This window comes from Musca vetustissima, unplaced genomic scaffold (assembly GCF_032173495.1).
Source record: "Musca vetustissima isolate MV318-11 ecotype Yass unplaced genomic scaffold, APGP_CSIRO_Mvet_v1 utg1953, whole genome shotgun sequence".
NCBI lineage: Eukaryota > Metazoa > Arthropoda > Insecta > Diptera > Muscidae > Musca > Musca vetustissima.
This window is the reverse complement of record NW_026874867.1, coordinates 38,206-61,312: the sequence shown is the minus strand read 5'-3', so window position 1 is coordinate 61,312 and position 23,107 is coordinate 38,206. Positions and strand designations below refer to the sequence as shown.

The 23,107-nt window shown below is 34.3% G+C and overlaps 1 protein-coding gene across 1 annotated transcript in view; it reads right to left on the bottom strand.

Annotated features, from left to right (window-relative positions):
* Positions 1–23,107, bottom strand: part of LOC133337330 (streptococcal hemagglutinin-like) — a 101,143-nt gene that overhangs the window by 57,593 nt on the left and 20,443 nt on the right. The window contains exon 6 of the mRNA XM_061545567.1: positions 18,534–18,895. Coding sequence (XP_061401551.1) covers positions 18,534–18,895 — 362 coding nt within the window. The remainder of the gene's footprint in view (positions 1–18,533; positions 18,896–23,107) is intronic.

Sequence of the window (23,107 nt, the reverse complement as noted above, 5' to 3'; positions counted from 1 at the left end):
TCTATAGATCTCTGCTTTTTTTCTGAAAAATAACACCATAGATTTCTTCTATATAAAAAAGTGGACTCATATTTTTCTAAGCAAAATATTTATAATCAGATGGAAGTCAGAACATTTTTTGGAGGTCAACACAGTTTTTGGAGTATGAATATTTTATTTAACTCCCTTGATTCTCTTCTATATCTTATTTTCCAAAATTTTACCTAATAATTTTCAATCCACCCTCGTATGCTATCACCTATATCTCTCAGTGTATTTTACATTGTTGCAAATTGAAATCGTATCAAAAATATGTTCTAAAATATTTATTGTATGTATGAGGAGTTTGTCTCCAATTCAGAGCATATGAGTTGGATATGGATGCAGTCGTTGTCGTTGTTGTCGTCGTCTGGAATTTTCCCATCCATGCTCTTGCACCAACCATACCATTAACGGGCAGTCATTTATTTGCAACATAGCATAACACCGACAGAGTTCGTCTGTCGCATGACGCTGTTGCTGCTGCATCGCAAAATGGATAAATAGAAATGTGGGTATGTATGTAAGTCGTACCATGTATGTTGTATGTATTTATGTAGTAGAGAATATGTATGCGTTTGTGTGTTCATCTGTGTGTAGACATTTAAAATATTTTAAATGGATTTTCATGTCGGCATTCACTTCAGTTCGTTGCTGCTAATGCAATAAAACCAAACAAGAATCATTATAACTTAAATGTGTAATGACAACAATAACTGGAGCAATTGCAACTACAACAACATCAGTAACTGAAACAGATGACAATTGAAATAATGTATGTAAAAACCAGCAAGGAAAATAGTAATGTCGGACTGGACCGACTATATTATACCCTGCACCACTAAGGGTATATTTTACATATGTATCCTAACAGAAGTCGTCTTTTCGAAGGAGCATATGTGATCTTCATCTATAAGTGAATCGACTAACAGCAATTCATGCCTTTCCGCAAACTGTTCTAAATTTAATTTCATTCGGGAAGATTTATGGGTCGATTATGGAAAGTAACCAAACTCCAGTTGCGAGTTCAACTGACAACGCCACTGAAATGAAACTTAACATTATGAATATCAACATTTCTCACTAGCCGTCGATAAGACTGTTTTGACACTTCTTCAACTAGAAATATTGTAAAAAAAAATTAATAAAATATTTCAGAAAATGTAATTATATGTTCAGCTCAGTGGAACTATTTTTTTGATGCTGAAAATTATGTTCAAGGTGTGTCATTTATTAGAAGGCATTTAAGAGATAAATCTATTAGAACTACCATCAGTTCTGTGAGTAGATGCTGACGTTTAAAGAAATATTCAATCAACTGGTCATATTAGCTTGAAGGCGTATTTTCGGCTACCAAAATATGCCGTTGTGTACATAGTTGAAGCCTTAAACCCTGCTTTCCGATAAGCCCGGCGGTCAAAAGCAATTCCTCCTCTCTTAAAAATGTGTGCAGCCCTGATGTTTTTTGTGGAGGGAAGTTTTCAAAAGTCCCATAGCAATGACTTCAACCTTGGCTTGGCTCAACTCACAATGTCGGTGGTTTCCGGCTAATAGAGGAAAAACTGTGTAAAATTTGGATTGTATCTAAATTAACGGAGGAGGAAAAAGGGAAGAATAATATTGTTTTTATTCGAAAACAAAGTTCCCGGGTGTTGTCGGATGTATTGATGATACACACGTACATATCATGGAACCAAAAGAAGATGTTCGCCACTTTCTGCCATTCATTTGGAATGCGTGTTGGTGGGCCATAGCAGTTAAGGTCTTCTGAAATGGCCTTCCACACATCATCGATAGTGGCTTTGGTTTGACCAAAAGTCCGCACACCGTGTGCTACATTTGGGTGAGCTTCCATCCGGGCAATAAGGACCTCAAATTGTTCTTTTGTAGTAATATTAGCCATTATGGGAAGCCCACACATTTCAGTTATTATAAGCAGCAACTAGAAATAAATGGTTTCCTGAAAATTCTATTTGAAGCAACTGAAGTTGACAACAGTTGCCATCCATAATCCAAATTTGGCAACTGGCAACTACACTAAACTATGGTTACCATCCGTAATCGACCCATTAGAGTCGTTTGCATGCAATTGGGCAAAATTTTGTAAATCGGTTCAAAGCACTGTTCAAAATTTAATCTCAATCAGACACCTGTTCGAAATATCGGAAGAAAATATATATGGGAGCTATATCTAAATCTGAACCTCTTTTCACGAAACTTAGCAACATAGACTTAATTTAGTACGCTATTCGAAATTTCGTGCAAATCGAAAGAAATGTAGGCGCTTTGGTCCACCATTTACATTAAATCGGACGAACATATATATGGGAACTATATCAAAATCTGAACCGATTTTCTCGAAACTTAGCACACATCATTCTAGGCTTAATTCAGGACGTTATGCCAAATTTCGTGAAAATTGAAAAAAATATAGGGGCTTTGATACACTATTTACATAAAATTGGACCAAAATATATATGGGAGCTATATCTAAATTTTAATCGATTTTTACGAAACTTAACACACATCATTCTAGACTTAATTCAGTACGCTATGCTAAATTTCGTGTAAATCGAAAGAAAAGTAGGGGCTTTGGTGCTCCATTACACATAAAATCGGACGAAAATATATATGGGAGCAATATCTGAATCTGAAACGATTTTCACGAAACTTTGCACACATCATTCTAGGCAGAATTCAGTGCGCTGTGCCGAATTTCGTGTAAATTGAAAATAATATAGGGACTTTTATACACTAATAACATTAAATCGGACGAAAATATATATGGGAGCTATATGTAAATCTGAAACGATTTTCACGAAACTTTACATACATTATTCTAGATTTATTTCAGTACGCTGTGCCAAATTTCGTGCAAATCGAATGAAATTTAGGGGCTTTGAGGCTTTACTAATATAAAATCGGATGAAAATATGTATGGGAGCTATATCTAAATCTGAACCGATTTTCACGAAGCTTTGTATAATTCATTCTAGACTTAATTCAGTGCGCTGTGCAGAATTTCGTGCATCGAAAGATATATAGGGACATTGGTGCACCATTTACATTAAATCGGCCGAAAAATATCTAAATCTGAATATCTAAATCTGAATATCTATATCTAAACTGGACCGATTTTCAGGAAACTTAACTCACATAATTCTAGACCTAATTTAGTACACTATGCGGAATTTCGTGCAAATCGAAAGAAATATAGGGGTTTTGGTACACTATTTACATGAAGTCGGACGAAAATATATATGGGAGCTATATAAAAATCTGAACCGATTTGTACGAAACTTAGCACACGTCCTTAAGGACTCAATTCAGTGCGCTGTGCCAAATTTCGTGCAAATCGAAAGATATATAGGGACATTGGTGCACCATTTGCATTAAATTGGACGAAAATATATATGAGAGCAATATCTAAATCTGAGCCGATTTCGAACAAACTTAACCCGCATTATTTTATGGTAACATCAATACGCTGAGCAAAATGTTGCGGTAACTTTGGATCATTGGTGTACCATTTACTAAAAAATCGTACGAAACTTTATATGAGAGAGACATATTTAAATCTGAACCGATTTATCCCAATTTCAAAGGGCTAGTCCTTGATCCAAACAAATCAGCTGTGCCAAATTCAGCTAATTCGGATCATAAATGCGACCTATACTTTGTTTACAATTTAACATGACGGACGGACATGCATAAATCGGCTCAGAAAGTGATTCTATGCATATTCTCAAAAGGAACCATGGGTCTATCTCGATTACTTTTGCCTGTTACAAACATATGCACAAAGACATAGTACCCGGTATCACAGTGTGGTGATGGGTATAATTAATGGGGTATAAATGGGATTGTGAGATCACTATTTGGATCCTTACATTAACGTACATGGTAATGAAAAATTGTTGTGCGAGAAAGAAACACTTCGAAGCAAATGGTCGCATGCTTTTTGGTTTCTTGCCTTTAATTCGAATTAGTTCAGAATTTATATAGATCCTTTTTTATATATGCCCGATTTTTCGTACGATTTGATGACATTTCAGAATATCGAATGACGAGTCTTAAATTCGTTTTAAATTGGCTCAGATTTACATATATCTCCCCAATTTTTTATAAATTGGAAAATTGGCTAGGGCTCGAACCCAGGTCCTCAGTGCAACACAAATGTTGCCAAGACCGCTTAACGTTCTGAGCCATCAACACTTCCAAAACGGTTGCGCAAAAACATGTGTATACCAGGAAGCAATTGTAGGTGTGTGGATTAATTATCCATCGCTGGTTCAAAAGGAACCATGGGTCTATCTCGATTACTTTTGCCTGTTACAAACATATGCACAAAGACATAGTACCCGGTATCACAGTGTGGTGATGGGTATAATTAATGGGGTATAAATGGGATTGTGAGATCACTATTTGGATCCTTACATTAACGTACATGGTAATGAAAAATTGTTGTGCGAGAAAGAAACACTTCGAAGCAAATGGTCGCATGCTTTTTGGTTTCTTGCCTTTAATTCGAATTAGTTCAGAATTTATATAGATCCTTTTTTATATATGCCCGATTTTTCGTACGATTTGATGACATTTCAGAATATCGAATGACGAGTCTTAAATTCGTTTTAAATTGGCTCAGATTTACATATATCTCCCCAATTTTTTATAAATTGGAAAATTGGCTAGGGCTCGAACCCAGGTCCTCAGTGCAACACAAATGTTGCCAAGACCGCTTAACGTTCTGAGCCATCAACACTTCCAAAACGGTTGCGCAAAAACATGTGTATACCAGGAAGCAATTGTAGGTGTGTGGATTAATTATCCATCGCTACAACAAAAATCTGCTTTGAAAAGGACTGTTCCTAGAATGAAGACAAATGTCGAACTTTGACAAATTTGAATTTAATTCGCATATGCAAGTTTCGCATCAGGGCGGAATAAATACAAGTTATCAACGTACGACATTTGTAAAGCCACATAGCCCAATATGCCAGATGAGCCGCTTAACCAACGGCGAAACGCGTCGCATAATGGTGGGTACGTAGGTTCTTCTCCTGGCTTTCCTTTTCATTGCAAAACTTAGATCATCAAGCTCGACTCGAAAGAGTATAGATAACCACTTAATATTGGAACTAATAATCAAGGGAAAAATTCTCGTATATAACCTTAGAGTAGCATATAGTCAGTCCCGTCCGATTTTGGTCCTTTCCTTTCTGCTATTGAATTTCTTGGCGGGCTATTGTCACAAACCATCCTGGACAACTAAACAGCCCAAATCTGCCATCATAGCACATTGTCATTTAACTACATACATATATGCACAACAATAAAATCTACAATCATATATATACATACATGTTTATGTCAATCTGTACTTAAGTTATTGTACGTGTATGCTGTTGTTGTTCTTGTTGTTGTTGCTGTATGCGGCTGAGTAATTAATTGATTTTTATCTGACTTAAGGCTATTTTACAGTTTGTTGATGACAGTTTAAATTTGTTTATATGTATCTCGTATCTCTCCCCGCTCCATCTGTACAACGTACGCCACAGATTTACATGTTGCAGAATAATTTGTATGAATGCAAAAACCAACAACAACGACAACAACATCTACAATCAGATATCGAATACATTGATAGCTGGGATAATAAATGATATTGTTCATAAATGTGGACTTGTTTGTTAAATGCAATGGTAATTGCTGTGCTGTTTTGGCTTTTTTGTAGTAGGTTTTTTTCGAATTATTAATTTAATTGTTGGGAATTTTTTTTATTAGAGCGGTATCTAAAACAAATTGAATTTGAATTAAAAAAAACAAAAATAATAAAACTTTTCACATTTTTTAAAAACACTTCTGACTAGTATAGGAAGTGACTAAAGTTGAAGGAGCCCGACTATATTGTAGAGCAAATCGATTTAATTACTTTGCAGGTTAAATGCTAAGGAAAGTGGGATTCGATCAAATCATAACTTATTTTATATTTTCATATTTCCCAAAATTTAATTTTGTTTTGCATTTATTTCATGTGTATATGTATGTGTGATCAATTTATTTAATAATTTCTTTTTCACATTTAAAATACACCTCAAAATTTTCAATTAAATATTTGAATTAACATTATAATAATCCTAAGTGTAAATATTGTCATACCTTTTGTTTGGAATACCTAAGGCTAAATCACAAAATTTGAAATTCCTTTTGCATTAATTAATTTGTATTAGCAATAATAATAAGATGAAGAAGAAATAAATTGCATAAGATGTATTTCTGTGGTTAACCACAGGTTCGAAATTATGTCCAACACATGGTTTGTATATTTTGAGATTTTATTTATTTACATTGTTAAATCATGTGGAGATTTTATTATAATTATTCGGAGGAGAATGTGATGTTGAAATGACAACACTAGGACCTTGGAGACAACAAAAATTTAATAACATTAAAAAAAAATCCATATAAAATTCGAAAAGGCCGTCATAGCTCTTAGACTTCAAGCCATGAACGAGTGGAACGATACAGGCTATAATACGTCGCATCAAATATTGTACAGGCTTTAATCGTATATCCAATCAACACATTAGTGTCATATCGTATACCCGATAATGCCATGTGAAACTCTAATGCCACACAGAGATCAATGGGCTAAAGGTACACTAGCAAAAAAAAGTCGGATGAGGCCGACCATATGATACCCTACACAACTTCCACGAAAATCTAACTTTGTGTGGTTCTATATTCTGAGCTTGGGCGATATTTCGCGATATTTGATCGACTAGCGATCAACAAATATTACTAGTAGTATAGCTCTTCTAATTCTGATGGGGACGACCATAGGATATCCTACACACCTTCCACGAAAATCTAACTTTGTGTGGTTCTATATTCTGAGCTTGGGCAATATTTCGCGATATTTGCACCCACTTGACCGACTAGAGATCAACAAATATTACTAATATTCAGTACAGCTCTTCTAATTACTTGGCCATATTTCCATCGCCGTGGGTTGTGTTGTGATGTTCGGCTTTCAATTGTGGCCTATAGATCGATTCGAAAAAAAACACAAAAAATAACTTTTCGGCCCACTTCATCCCAATATTGTTATCTGATCATCGCCGAAAATTATAGGAGCTGTCCGTGACCATACCTGGATCCTCATGGAAAATTTTAAAGCGATCAGTGCTATATTTTCGTCCTCTAGTGTTGTAATGGGTTACTAAATAATGTATGAATACGTAAGCACCTGCAAATATTTAAGTGCAACAACCACATCCGTGTACATACAACATTATAATTGATATCAATTTAAAGGTCAACAACTCCTTTTGGATATACTATCAACGTCTCGGGTCTATGTCCTTCAGGGGTAAATATATACGCTATAGAATACAAATTTTGTCATTTTCCACACAAATGTCTGGGTACATTTGACCCGCTGAATATTGACCGATCTTTATTCTATGGCCCGATCCCCTTCTCCATGGGCCATAATTGCGGTCTCTTGAACGACCAGAAAAACCGACAAAAATAACGTTTTTGGTCATTCCATCCCCTAAATACATATTAACCAATCATTACCAAAAACAATAGGGGTCTTCATTGGCCAGAACCCATTCTTCATAAGTGAAGATTGGTCCATGACTGTGGCCTGTATCGTGTTGGTCGTGTTTTTTTTTTTGGAAGGAGGGACATACATGACTAGATCGACTCAGCAAGTCGAGATATGACGATCGGTATACTAAATTGTGGGTTTAGGACCAATATTTCGCGGCGTTACAAACTCTTGGGGCTGCACAAAGTTATAATAACCTGACAACATAGCAGTGTAGGGTATAAAAACTCTCTGGTAACTGTAATGACACAGCAGGATTTTGAGTAAGAAAATTGACAACACTGGGACTCTGCATAGACCAGCGACTAAAATATCACTTTGTCTACCAGATCACAATACAATCCTAGAGGCGAAAGTTCGAGCTATAATTATGACGACTATCATTGGAATAACTTTGGGACTGAAAATGCATATAAACATGATCTGGTATTTCGATTGAAAAGCCCTCTTGACGGAAATTTCGTTGACTACGTCAAATTCGGAAGTTCGAGCTATAATTATGACGACTATCATGGCTGCGATAGCCTTTGGAATAACTTTGAGACTGAAAATGCGTATAAACATGATCTGGAATTTCGATTGAAAACTCCCCTTGACAGACATATTGCTGGCTACGTAAGTAGTCATTATTTTTGTATTTGAGGGTTTCTTGAGAACTGTCTAGAAAACAAATTATTATTTATTTTTTATTTCAAATAAATAGAGGAGGAGTGGCGAGAATAGTTTTGATTACTAAACATTCAAAATTTGGGCACAGGGAACACTAGAGCGTATAATTGACGTCAATACTCATACGTAACCTAGGACCAAAAAAGTTTCAATAACTTTTGTATTGAAAAAAAGAAATTAACATGATCTGGAATTCGATTGAAAAATCACCTTGACTGACATTTCGGTAGCTACGTTAATAATCACATCATAATGTATTTGGGACTTGAAAAAAATGGTGGTGGTGAGTTAACCCCCGCTCGATATTCTGGATATATAAAGGTGAGTATAAATATTGCAATGTGCAAAATTTGAATAAAATTGTTTACTCAATTCGCTGTACATAATATTATTATTTTGTTTTTCAAAATATTGTCCTTTTATTTGGTATTGGTCCCAAGTATAGCAGTTACGATGTGCAAAGCAAATCGATTACTACAGCCAGGCGAAAATTTCTAATTAAGCACGATGGGTCAAATTTTTTATCTTAGCCCTTAGTATATAAACATTTTGTTATCGTTTAAAGAATTTCACTAAAAATTACCACAACTTGAAATTTGGAACAATGAACACCATAGCGTATAAGTACCCTCAATACTCATACGCACCCTAAAACCCCGTAAATAATGTTTATACCCTTCACCACACTGTGGTACATAGTATTATGTCTTTGTGCATATGTTTGTAACAGGCAAAAGGAATCGAGATAGACTCATGGTTCCTTTTGAGAATATGCATAGAATCACTTTCCGAGTCGAATTACGCATGTCCCTCTGTCCGTCCATGTATTTTTGGTCGCATTTATTATCCGATTTGGATGAAATTTGGCATAGGACACTTGTTTGGCCCTAGGACGAACCCTATTGAAATTGGGAAAAATCGGTTCAGATTTAGATCTAGCTCCCATATATATTTTTGTCCGATTTAAGGTAAATGGTGCACCAAACCCCCAATATATCTCCAATTGGGACAACATTTTCCACAGGGTACTGAGTTAGGGTTTTATTGAAATCGGTTCAGATTTAGATATAGCTCCAATATATAGTTTCGTCCGATTTTAGGTAAATGGTGCACCAAATTCCCAATATTGGTCCGATTGAGACAAAATTTTGCGCAGAGTACTGTTTTAGGTCCATATTGATACATGTCAAATTAGATATAGCTCCCATATATAGTTTCGTCCGATTTTATGTAAATGGAGCACCATACTGTCAATATTGGTCCGATTGATTAAATTTTTCATAAGTTTCAGATTGGTATGTGTATGGGCGGTTTTAATTGATTTCAAATATCTATAATTTCGCGCAGTTAATTTCGTCCGATTCCATTTCAATGATCCTCCTACATATGAGCATCTCTTGTATGTACCCAAAGTGGTGAAAAGTATTATATAGTCGGCCCCGTCCGACTTATGAGCTTTCCTTACAGTTTTTTTCTAAATATTTCATTCTAGAAATTGTGGATTTTTAAAAGAATATACCAATAAAATATTCAAAATATATCTAGACCTTATTAACAAATATGTGGTTAAACCTTCCATATTTTGAGTTTAAAGAGGGACCTTAATAGACCAAAACATAGACTTTTATCTGGAAAATAAGTTCTGCATATATTTAAGTCACTCTTCATGCACCAGTTATGCCAAATTACAGCTACTTTGCTTGAACTTTTCGACAAAACCCTTCATGAGGAGGGACTTTTATATATGACCTACGCCAAAATGTGGATCGTGGACGTAGACTTAAAAAAAAATATCTATGGGTCATTTTAAAAGGCGCGGATTTTTGAAAGTATATTTTTTGAGGTTTTGGATTTTTTTAAAGAATATTTTTAAGGCAATCTAAGAGGGGTGGATTTTTAGAAATATTTTTTCAAGCGCTCTAAGAGGCGTGGATTTTTAAGAAATATTTTATTGAGGCTCCCTAAGAGGCGTGGAATGTTTAAAGAATATTTCTTTTTTTTAAAGAATATTTTTTAGGTAGCCGAAAAGGCGTGGATTTTTTAAAGAATATTTTTGAGGTTCCCTAAGAGGCGATGTTTTTTTAAAGAATATTTTTTGAGGTAGCCGAGAAGGCGTGGATATTTTGTGATGTACTCTAAGAGGCGTGGATTTTTTAATGAATATTTTTTATGTACTCTAAGAGGCGTGGATTTTTATAAAATATTTTTCTGGAGGCCTATATGAGGCGTGGATTTTTATAAAATATTTTTCTGGAGGCCTATATGAGGCGTGGATTTTTATAAAATATTTTTTCTGGAGGCCTATATGAGGCGTGGATTTTTATAAAATATTTTTGATGTACTCTAAGAGGCGTGGATTTTTAAAGAATATTTTTTATGTACTCTAAGAGGCGTGGATTTTTATAAAATATTTTTTATGTACTCTAAGAGGCGTGGATTTTTATAAAATATTTTTTATGTACTCTAGGAGGCGTGGATTTTTATAAGCTATTTTTTATGTACTCTAAGAGGCGTGGATTTTTATAAAATATTTTTTATGTACTCTAAGAGGCGTGGATTTTTATAAAATATTTTTTATGTACTCTAAGAGGCGTGGATTTTTATAAAATATTTTTTATGTACTCTATGAGGCGTGGATTTTTATAAAATATTTTTTATGTACTCTAAGAGGCGTGGATTTTTATAAAATATTTTTTATGTACTCTAAGAGGCGTGGATTTTTATAAAATATTTTTTATGTACTCTAAGAGGCGTGGATTTTTATAAAATATTTTTTATGTACTCTAAGAGGCGTGGATTTTTATAAAATATTTTTTATGTACTCTAAGAGGCGTGGATTTTTATAAAATATTTTTTATGTACTCTAAGAGGCGTGGATTTTTATAAGCTATTTTTTATGTACTCTAAGAGGCGTGGATTTTTATAAGCTATTTTTTATGTACTCTAAGAGGCGTGGATTTTTATAAGCTATTTTTTATGTACTCTAAGAGGCGTGGATTTTTATAAAATATTTTTTTCAGACACTCTAAAAATCGTGTTTAAGAGACAACAATTTTAGACGCTATGAACACAAACTAGTTGCTTTACTAATTTTCCAACTACTCATATTCTCAGTCAATTTATAATCCATTCAGAATGGCAACGAATGTCAATAAATATTTCCGTTACATTGTGTAAACTATGTGGCAGAATTGTGTTGCATTGCTCTAGCCATTAATTAGAATAGACATCATATGGTTTGGTACGACAATTGATTGGTTGGTTGCAAACGGTTGCTACTGTTATAAATTGGCAGCTTCAATGGTTTCTTATTACCCAGAAATATTTATGGCTGGCAATTATATTAGTAGTTGAACATATATACAAACATATATATATATATATATATACAAATCCGGTAATTGAAAAATACAATTTTTTGCTCAACTTAAAAGTGGATTATAGAGGGTATTTATTTTAAATCAATTAGAGACAAAAAATATTTTTAAATATCTACTTGAAAGAGATTTAATAGAATGTTGTTCGTATCGATGCTGTTGTGTGTTTATAATAGTTTGCAAAGCCAGAGGCATTTTGGCAAACTATAAACAGGGAGAAGGGGATATATGTATTAAATTAAGCAAGAATGCTGCATACCCCCAAAACCAGTCAGTGTATGTGTATCATATTAGTTACTATGCGAGTGTGTTCTCGACATATGATTTCGTGTGTGTTTGTGCCAAATTTGATATAATGCTTTATTATAGTTTAACATAAATTTATTATAATGAGTCAATAAATCTCAATTAATATCAGATGTGGATTTTCATCCTTGCACACACACACAGGCACTCTCACTCATTTGCGATAAGTATCCTGCCATAGGGCATTTATTACAATGTTACATATATATTAATATTGTTGTTGTTATTGTGATTATGCATTGTAGTTATTTAATTATTTGTGTGTATGTGTGTGAAACTACTGCTGTCGGTTATTATTGTGATTATTATTGTTGCGGTTTAAGTTGTTGTAATTATTATGTGCGCAATATGGTCCTTGGCATTTATGGCCATTTGAAACCGATCCCCTCTCTCCCTCTCTCGTCTCATTCATTTTTCCAGCTCGTTATGCCATTTCTAACACCACTTCTTGGAAATGCAAATAGCCATATGCCAAATGCCTGCAAAACATGTTTATAATTTATTATTTATCACACACAAACACATAAAAAAATAGTGGAGGGGTGGTGAGAACAGTTGAATTACATCAAATTATTATTTAAGGACGAGGTACACCATAGCGTATTATTATCGTCAATATTCATACGCACCCTATAAATATTATTTTTCCAAAGCCTATCAAGAAAAGATTTTTTATGAAGTTGGCATAGATTTTTTTTTTACTAAAAAGCTGTAGATTATTAAAGAATATTTTATAAAGCATTCTATTAGTACAAAATAGTGGAGCGGTGGTGAGAACAGTTCGGATTACATCAAATAAGAATTTAAATACGAGGTACACTATAGCGTATGATTATCGTCAATACTCATATACACCCTATGAATATTATTTTTCCAAAGTCTCTCAAGAAGTGGATTTTTTTCTATTAGTCCTTAAATTTTTAAGGAATATTTTTTGAGGCTCCCTTATTGGCATGGATTTTTTAAAGTATATTTTTTAAGCATTCTAAGTGTGGATAAAGCATATTCTTTGAGGTTCTCTGAAAGGCGTGAAGTTTTTAAAGAATATTTTTTTGGCAATCTCCAAAAGGCGTGGAGTTTTTAAAGAATATTTTTTGGGAATCTCCGAAAGGCGTGGAGTATTTAAAGGATATTTTTTGGGGAATCTCCGAAAGGCGTGGAGTTTTTAAAGAATATTTTTTGGGGAATCTCCGAAAGGCGTGGAGTTTTTAAAAAATATTTTTTGGGGAATCTCCGAAAGCCGTGGAGTTTTTAAAGAATATTTTTTGGGCAATCTCCGAAAGGCGTGGAGTTTTTAAAGAATATTTTTTGGGGAATCTCCGAAAGGCGTGGAGTTTTTAAAGAATATTTTCTTGAAGCTCCCTAAAAGGAGTGGATTTTTTAAAGAATATTTTTTGAGGTTCTCTGAAAGGCGTGGAGTTTTTAAAGAATATTTTTTGGGGTTCTCTGAAAGGCGAGGAGTTTTTAAAGAATATTTTTTGAGGTTCTCTGAAAGGCGAGGAGTTTTTAAAGAATATTTTTTGAGAATCTCTGAAAGGCGAGGATTTTTAAAGATTATTGTTTGAGGTTCCCTGAAAGGCTGGATTAAAAAAAAAATTTTTTTTGTGGTATTCCTAAACTTTTTATTTATACCCTACACAACTATGTTGTCAGGGTATTATAGCTTTGTGCAGCCCCAAAAGTTTGTAACGCCGCGAAATATTGATCCTAGACCCACCTTTAAGTATACCGATCGTCATATCTCGACTAGCTGAATCGATCTAGGCATGTGTCTCCGTCCGTCTGTCCATTATAATTTGTAAACACGATACAGGCCACAGTTATGGACCAATCTTTACAAAATTTTGCATGTAGGATGGGTTCTGGCCAATGAAGACCCCTATTGTTTTTGGAAAAGATCGGTTAATATTTAGGGAATGAAATGGAACAAAAACTTTATTTTTGTCGGTTTTTCTGGTCGCTCCAGAGGCCGCAATTATGGCCCAAACACCACGAATTTTTGCATGGAGAAGGGGATCGGGCCAAAGAATAATCATGCCTGTTTTGATAAAGATTTGTCAATATTTAGCGGCTCAAATGGTCACTGACTTTTGTGTGGAAAATGACAAAATGTGTATTCTATGACGTATATATTTACTCCTGATGGACATAAACCCGATAAGTTGAAGGTTAATTGATACCAATTGCATTGTCGTGTGTACTCGGATGTGGCAGTTACACTTAAATATTTACAGGTCCTTACGTATTCATATATTATTTAGTAACCCATTATCACACAAGAGGGCGGAAATATAGCGCCGAAATTTTCCATGAGGATCCAGGTAAGGTCATGGACAACGCCTATAATTTTCGGTGATGATCAGATAATAATATTGGGATGAAGTGAACCGAAAACTTAATTTTTTGTGTGAGTCGATTTCTAGGCCACTATTGAAAGCCGAACATCACAACACAACCCACGGTGAAGGGGATCTGGGTATTAGTAATATTTGTAGACGTCTAGTCGGTCTAGGGGGATGCAAATATCGCGAAATATTGTCCAAGCTCAGAATATCGAACCATAGAAAATTGGATTTTCGTGGAAGTTGAGTAGGGTATCATATGGTCGGCCCCGTCCGACTATACTGCTCCGCTCACAGGTTAGATAATATTTTTGAGGCCTTTCTAGAGGCGTGGATTATTAAAGCATAGTTTTAGGTTGTTTTTTTAAATATTTTTTGAGGCCCTCTCAAAGCATGAATTATTTAAAGTATATTTTTTAGACTCTCTATTTAAAAAAATATCGTTTGAGACCCTCTCTTAGGCGTGGAGTTTTCAAAATATATATTTTTGAGACCCTGTTATAGGGGTGGATTTTTTGAAAAATATTTTGGAGGCTAACAGTTAAAGCGAATTAAAATTTGTGTATCTTCGTTTTATTAGTAATAGTATTTCAGACAAAGGGACCTCAAGTCGTATGAATACCATTAATGCTCATACGCTCCCTACATACCACCGGTCAAGGTAAACATTTTTAACAAAGCAAATTAAGACGTGCATATTAAGAGAACTTGTATTTTGAATTCAAGTTTTTAGTTTTTAAATTGAATATTATTTCATATCTTATATATATATTCTCCCTTACTTATAACACTCCTCCTCTTATTAGCGCTATATATACTGCTTTGGAGATATGATTATAATCACACCTAATTTGAGCATTCACAAGTTCATAAACCACACACACACACAATTTTTATTTATGTAAATATTATGTTGTTGTTATTTCTATGTTATTTGCTATCAATATTTTATACATAACTGGTCATTGATTCTAGTAATTTTCCATTCCTACATAAAATGTAGGCGTTTAGTGACCACTTCAATGAAGCTTTATTTACATAATGGATTTTGTACGTTTTTTGAAAATTCTGTAGAATCCTGGCCTTAGGAATAATTATGGTGGTGGTTTTAAATTCCATGTGACTAATTTCTGATATAACACAATCTGTATTTTAATTATTTTTAGAGAATTTGTTTTTTTTTACAATGTTTAGGGATTGCTATGCGAAGAGGGAGATTTTTCGATATAAAGATTTAAATATATGTAATAAATGATTTAATTTATATATGATTTTAAATTACATTTACATTATGCATTGATTTGTATTCGTATTACTTATTACGTGAAAGGAACTCCCTAGCGTATGATTATCGGCAATAATCATACGCACCCATGAACCACTTCAAGATTATTTTTCCACGGTCAAACAAAATGAGAATTTTAGCAAGACCTATTAAGACATGAATATTTTATAATATATATTATAAATAAAATTTTTTTTGGCGCCAATTTGAGGCGTCTGGTTAGTTGCCCACTCTCGGAAAACCCAACCTACTATGAAAAAGCAAACACAAAGAAAACCAAACGCCCCTAATGTTGACGACCCCCGCAAACGTATAAAGGACCACGATCTGTGAATCTGCACTTGGAATGTGCGCACGTTGTACAGAACAGTCGCACTGCGTGCACTTTGGCAGATGTACTCTAGAAGTACAAATCCGATATTATTGCCTTACAGGAAATTCGATGGAAAGGCACCGGCGTAAGTAAATCAAATGATTACGCCCTGTATTATAGCTTCCATGAAACGAGACATGAATTTGGATGCGGGTTTATGATGACTGATATGAAAAACGCAGCGTATAGGGCAACCCTGCGGACAGTAGCAACACGTAATGCGATGGAGAACTATCGGGAGAAAAGGAAAGGAGGAGAAACGTATTTTCAGAAAAAAATAAGAAAGAGCAAGAAAAACGTGAGCGTAAGCAAATCGAGATGTACAGGAGTCAGAATGAAGTCCGAAAATTCTACCAACGGGTAAACACCAAACCGAAGGCTTTGGTGCAGGCACATTCTCCTGTAGAGATAAAGAAGGAAACCCTGGTGACAGATACAGACAGTGTGCTGAGGATCTGGAAGGAGCATTTTGAAAAACTTCTGGTATCAAATAGTGGCGGTGAAGAGGATACCCCAGAACCACTAATAGATGACGGTATAGAGTGTATACCACCTAGCCAAGATGAAGTCAGAGTAGCAATTAATCGGCTCAAGAACAATTAAGCAGAAGGAGCCGATGGGTTACCAGCCGAGCTATTGAAGACTGGTGGCCAGATGCTGGTCAGGAGCATGCACCATTAGTACAATTTGGCTGATTAGTACAATTTGGCTAGAAGAATGCATGTCCAATGATTGTAACCTCAGCATCCTGTGTCCCGTGCACAAAAAAGGAGACAAGACGATATGTGCCAACTATAGAGGAATAAGTCTCCTTGCCATTGCATATACAGTGCTATCCAGCGTAATTTGTGAACGACTGAAGGCAATGGTCAATGACATTATTGGACCACACCAATGTGGCTTCATATCTGACAAATCCACCATTGACCAGATTTTCACTCTGCGCCAAATCCTGGAAAAAAAACCACGAAAAACACATCGACACATTCCACCTATTCGTCGACTATAAAGCCGCATTCGACAGCCCTATCCGTTCAGTGGTGTATAAAGCCACGTCAGCGTTTGGCATTCCTGCAAAATTAATTCGGCTATGCAGAATAACTTTAACAGGCACAAGATCAGCAGTTAAAGTCGGAAATGACCTCTCGGAGCCCTTTAATACCAAACGAGGATTCAGACAAGGTGATAGTTTGTCGTGTGACCTTTTTAACATCTGCTAAAGTGGGTCTGGCAGTAAGCGGCGAGAAGACCAAGATGATGGTATCAGCACGCAAAACGTCCAGTAGACTCGGACCAACTGTGGAACTTGAGATACTTTAAGGCGTGGATTTTTTATGTATTAATTTTTGAGGGATACTTTAAGGCGTGGGTTTTTAAATATTATTTTTTGAGGCATTCTTTAAGGCCTGGATTTTTAAATATTACTTTTTGAGCCATTCTTTAAGGCCTGGATTTTTAAATATTACTTTTTGAGGCATACTTGAAGGCGTGGATTTTTAAATTTTACTTTTTGAGGCATACTTGAAGGCGTGGATTTTTAAATATTACTTTTTGAGGCATACTTGAAGGCGTGGATTTTTAAATATTACTTTTTGAGGCATACTTGAAGGCGTGGATTTTTAAATATTACTTTTTGAGGAATACTTGAAGGCGTGGATTTTTAAATATTACTTTTTGAGGCATACATGAAGGCGTGGATTTTTAAATATTACTTTTTGAGGCATACTTGAAGGCGTGGATTTTTAAATATTACTTTTTTAGGCATACATGAAGGCGTGGATTTTTAAATATTACTTTTTGAGGCATACCTGAAGGCGTGGATTTTTAATTAGTACTTTTTGAGGCATACCTGAAGGCGTTGATTTTTAATTATTACTTTTTGAGGCATACCTGAAGGCGTGGATTTTTAAATATTACTTTTTGAGGCATATCTGAAGGCGTTGATTTTTAATTATTACTTTTTGAGGCATACCTGAAGGCGTGGATTTTTAAATATTACTTTTTGAGGCATACCTGAAGGCGTGGATTTTTAAATATTACTTTTTAAGGCATGGGTTTTAAGAATTACTTTTTGAGGCATGGGGTTTTAAGAATTACTTTTTGAGGCTTGGGTTTTAAGAATTACTTTTTGAGGCATGAGGTTTTAAGAATTATTTTTTAGGCCTGGATTATTGAATATTTTTGAGGTATCATTTCAGATTAGGATCATTGAATATTTTTGAGGCATTCTTCAATGATTTGAATTTCTTTGAATTGTATCGAATACTCTGTCATTATCTTGTCTACATTGGACATATCATTCCAAATTTTTAAATTAATAACGAACTCCTTAGCGTATAATTATATTTAATAATGTAGAGTATTCGTCGTATCCTTGTTTCCTTTACTATTAATCGGTATACTAAACTCATCATGATTTCAACTTATAAAATTCATAATAAACTCCTTGGCGTATAATTACTATTAGTACTTATACGCACCCTATTTCATATATACAATATTTTGAATTATAAACATATTTTAAGAGATTTCTACCCTCACTTACCTGCGTCTCGGTAACATTTAACAGCTTCGCCATTTCTGTTCGTTCACTAGAACTAAGGTACTTTTTAATTTCAAATTGTTTTTCCAATTCGAATATTTGCCGTCCGGTGAAAGTGGTTCTTGCCTTCTTTTTGCGGCGGGCATCTGTTGATCCCGAATCGGAATCGTCTTCTGTTGTTTCCATACTAACAGCTGGTGGTGTGGTACTTATTGCTGGCGGGGCCAAACGTTCACGCATTATACTATCACTGCTACCCGATGGACTGACATCAGGAGGTAGGGTAACACTGCTGGCTGCCACAATATGGGCAGAGGACAATTTCTTCTTTTTCATGCTATTTTTCACTGCCGTATGATGGGGATCTGTAATGAAATTAAAAAAAAGAGAAAAACAAAAATGAAAACCAATGGTCAATATATTCACTTTACATAATGCAATATTCCCCCATTCATTCTCTCTCTCTCTCGCTTTCATTTGCTGTCCCTTTTGGCCACTGCACTTTGCTGTGTTAATTAATTTAATGTGTTTATTTTAATTACACACAAACAAGAGATAATTCAATTTTTATTCCGTTTCATCATAATTTATTCAACGCAACTTTGGTCATTTGTAAAATATTCTGTGGTATTTTTATTTGCAATTTGACTTTGTTCGTGGCCAGTGTCTAGCAGCCAGCCAGCCTGTACGCCTGCCATCGGGCCTATCCACATAGCTTTTCATTAATTAATTGCACATGTTTAATTCACAATATATTTATTTTTATGTTTTTGTTTTTATTGTTTTATTGTATTATTTTGTTGTTGCTGTTGTTGCATTGCATGCCATGACCATTATTTAATGTTTGGCTTTTTTTCGAGATTTCCAAACACTTTATAATGGTAAATTATTTAATGGCTTCTCTGTGATGATGATTTTATTTTAATGAGGGAGGAGGGTGTGTTTGCATTTTTTTGTAATTTTAAATGCATTTCATTAATAATTATTTTATAACCAGTTGCAACTGGATATTGTATACATTTTTAAAGTGCAACACATTAGCATTTGAGAAGAATTAATTTATTTATATTTTCCTATGGGTATCAGGGAGCGTATGAATGTTGTCATAACGTATACGCAGACTTATAATTTAATATTTACTTTCCGTTGGAATCTGGGCGTATGAACGTTGTCATAACGTATTCGCAGATTTTAAGTGGGTAGATATTAATCTTTGTAAAAACTCTAAGAGACGTGGATTTTTTAAAAAAGAGTGCATTTTTTAGAAAATTTTTTAAGGCACCCTAAGAGATGTGGAGATGTGTGTGTGTGAATATTTTTCCTAGAGGCGTGGATTTTTTAAAGAATATTTTTTGATGCATTCGTAGAGGCATGGATTTTTTAACGAATATTTTTTGAGACATTCGCAGAGGCGTGGATTTTTTAAAGAATTTTTTTTAGAGACATTCCTAGAGGCTTGGATTGTTTAAAGAATATTTTTTGAGGTATTCCTAGAGGCGTGGATTTTTTAAAGAATATTTATTCCAATAGGCGTGGATTTTTTGAAGAATATTTATTGAGGCATTCCTATAGGCGTGGATTTTTTTAAAGAATGTTTTTGAGGCACTCTATGAGGCGTAGATGTTTAAATAATGTTTTTGAGGCACTCTATGAGGCGTAGATGTTTAAATAATGTTTTTGAGGCACTCTATGAGGCGTAGATTTTTAAAAAATAATTTTGAGGCATACTTAGAGGCGTGGATTTTTTTAAAGAATAATTTTGAGGCATACTTAGAGGCGTGGATTTTTTTGAAGAATAATTTTGAGGCATACTTAGAGGCGTGGATTTTTTAAAGAATATTTTTGAAGCATCCCTGGAGGCGTGGATTTTTTAAAGAATATTTTTGAGGCTTCCTGAAGGCGTGGATTTTTTAAAGAATATTTTTGAAGCATCCCTGGAGGCGTGGATTTTTTAAAGAATATTTTTGAAGCATCCCTGGAGGCGTGGATTTTTTAAAGAATATTTTTGAAGCATCCCTGGAGGCGTGGATTTTTTAAAGAATATTTTTGAAGCATCCCTGGAGGCGTGGATTTTTTAAAGAATATTTTTGAAGCATCCCTGGAGGCGTGGATTTTTTTTTTGAAGCATCCCTGGAGGCGTGGATTTTTTAAAGAATATTTTTTGAGACATTCAAAGAGGCGTGGATTTTTTAAAGAATATTTTTTGAGACATTCAAAGAGGCGTGGATTTTTTAAAGAATATTTTCTGGGGCACTCTACTAGGCGTGGATTTTTTAAAGAATATTTTCTGGGGCACTCTACTAGGCGTGGATTTTTTAAAGAATATTCTCTGGGGCACTCTACTAGGCGTGGATTTTTTAAAGAATATTCTCTGGGGCACTCTACTAGGTGTGGATGTTTTAAAGAATATTTTCTGGGGTACTCTACTAGGCGTGGATTTTTTAAAGAATATTTTCTGGGGCACTCTAAGAGGCGTGAATTTTTTCGAAGAATATTTTCTGGGGCACTCTAAGAGGCGTGAATTTTTTCGAAGAATATTTTCTGGGGCAATCAAATGGAAGTGTAGAATTGTAAGAGGCATAGATTTCTTAAAGAATATTTTTTGAGGCACTCAAATGGAAGTGTAGAATTGTAATAGGCGTAGATTTCTTAAAGAATATTTTTTGAGGCACTCAAATGGAAGTGTAGAATTGTAAGAGGCATAGATTTCTTAAAGAATATTTTTTGAGGCACTCAAATAGAAGTGTAGAATTGTAAGAGGCGTAGATTTCTTAACGAATATTTTTTGAGGCACTCAAATGGAAGTGTAGAATTGTAAGAGGCGTAGATTTCTTAACGAATATTTTTTGAGGCTCTCGAAAAGGCGAGGGTTTTTACAGAATATTTTTGAGGCTCTCTAAAAGCCATGGGTATGTGCAGAATAGTTTTGAGGCTATCATGGGTTTGTGCAGAATATTTTTGAGGCTCTCGAAAGGCGAGGGCTTTTACAGAATATTTTTGAGGCTCTCTAAAAGCCATGGGTATGTGCAGAATAGTTTTGAGGCTATCATGGGTTTGTGCAGAATATTTTTGAGGCTCTCGAAAAGGCGAGGGCTTTTACAGAATATTTTTGAGGCTCTCTAAAAGCAATGGGTATGTGCAGAATATTTTTGAGGCTATCATGGGTTTGTGCAGAATATTTTTGAGGCTCTCTAAAATGCGTGGTTTTGTACAGAATATTTTTGAGGCACCCTTAGAGGCAATTTTTTTAAATAATATTTTTTTAAATAATTTTTTTGAATATTTTTGTTTTAAGAATTGGTACTGTCCGAATGAATTTTTACGTAGATTATACGCAACATGGCCCAATGGCTGGTATAGCGAATTACAGTTGGGACCGTGGGGCGAATGAATTTTGACGTAAATCATACGTAATATAGTTCCATGGTTGGTATAGCTCGTGTCTATTACTGAAACAGTCTACTGTAATCTAGTAAATTGTTATTTCAAGTTTAAACATTTACAACTTACTATTTTTAAAATAACTTCCAAATCACACTCTCCAAAAATTCTCCATGTGTAATAAATTAAAACCCATTATTTTTAAATTCACATTCATTTCTCATATCTGCCTTGCGCATTTGTTTTTTTGCTGCCACTTTTAAACATTTTTATTAGGCAATTAAACAAAACTAAATGCAGCAAATAACTGCGTGTCTGTGGTGTGAATATTTAGCAGAGAGAAAAAAAAAACTAACAACCACAACTTAACCAGGCATTTATGACAAGTTTAATGAACGACAGGCCATTTGGCAAACACCAAACCAAAATACAAAAATCGCAAAAAACAACAAGGCAATTTAAATGAAAATACAAGTTTTTGTTTGTCTGTCTGTAAATGTCAGAACAGTCGAACATTATTTTGATATTTTCATTTATGAAAATTGAAATCCATAAATTCAATTAAATTTGCCACCAATTCCCAATTGGCCAATAACAAGTGAATGCATTTACGGGTGAGTGGTGGGTATGTGTTTGTGCAACTAAACAGTAAATCGTGTTTATCATAAATAATATTTTTAAATTGGTTATATTTGCATTTTTGTTATTGATTTTGTTTTTATTATTGCTGCTGCAGTTGTATAAAATTGATATTATGTCATTTGAAATGTATAAATAATTTGATAAATTTTTATTTATTTGAAATATGTTAGTATTAGAATAATTTAATGTTTATAAAAACTGTTTTAATATTTTGGATGAATAAAACATGAAATAAGTTGAGAAGAATTTTTCTATTACTTTATGAAAAATTTAAAATTTAAAAATTGTTATTTAAAACTACAAAGTTTTTTTCCATAAGTAAAACGAATAAAAGTGTCCTTAGTTTAATCAATAGCCAATTTTTATGAAAAAATTTCCTGATTTCAGGCACTAATATAATTTTCCTTTGTCTACAGGCACTGAAGAATTTTTGTTAGTCAAGAAGAGCATTGCCTAAAAGAAAAGAGGGTTTTGTGAAAAAATATTTTTTTATACAGGAAGATGCGTCGTATAAGTAATGACAATAACCATACGCTCCATAGCATACTCAGTTT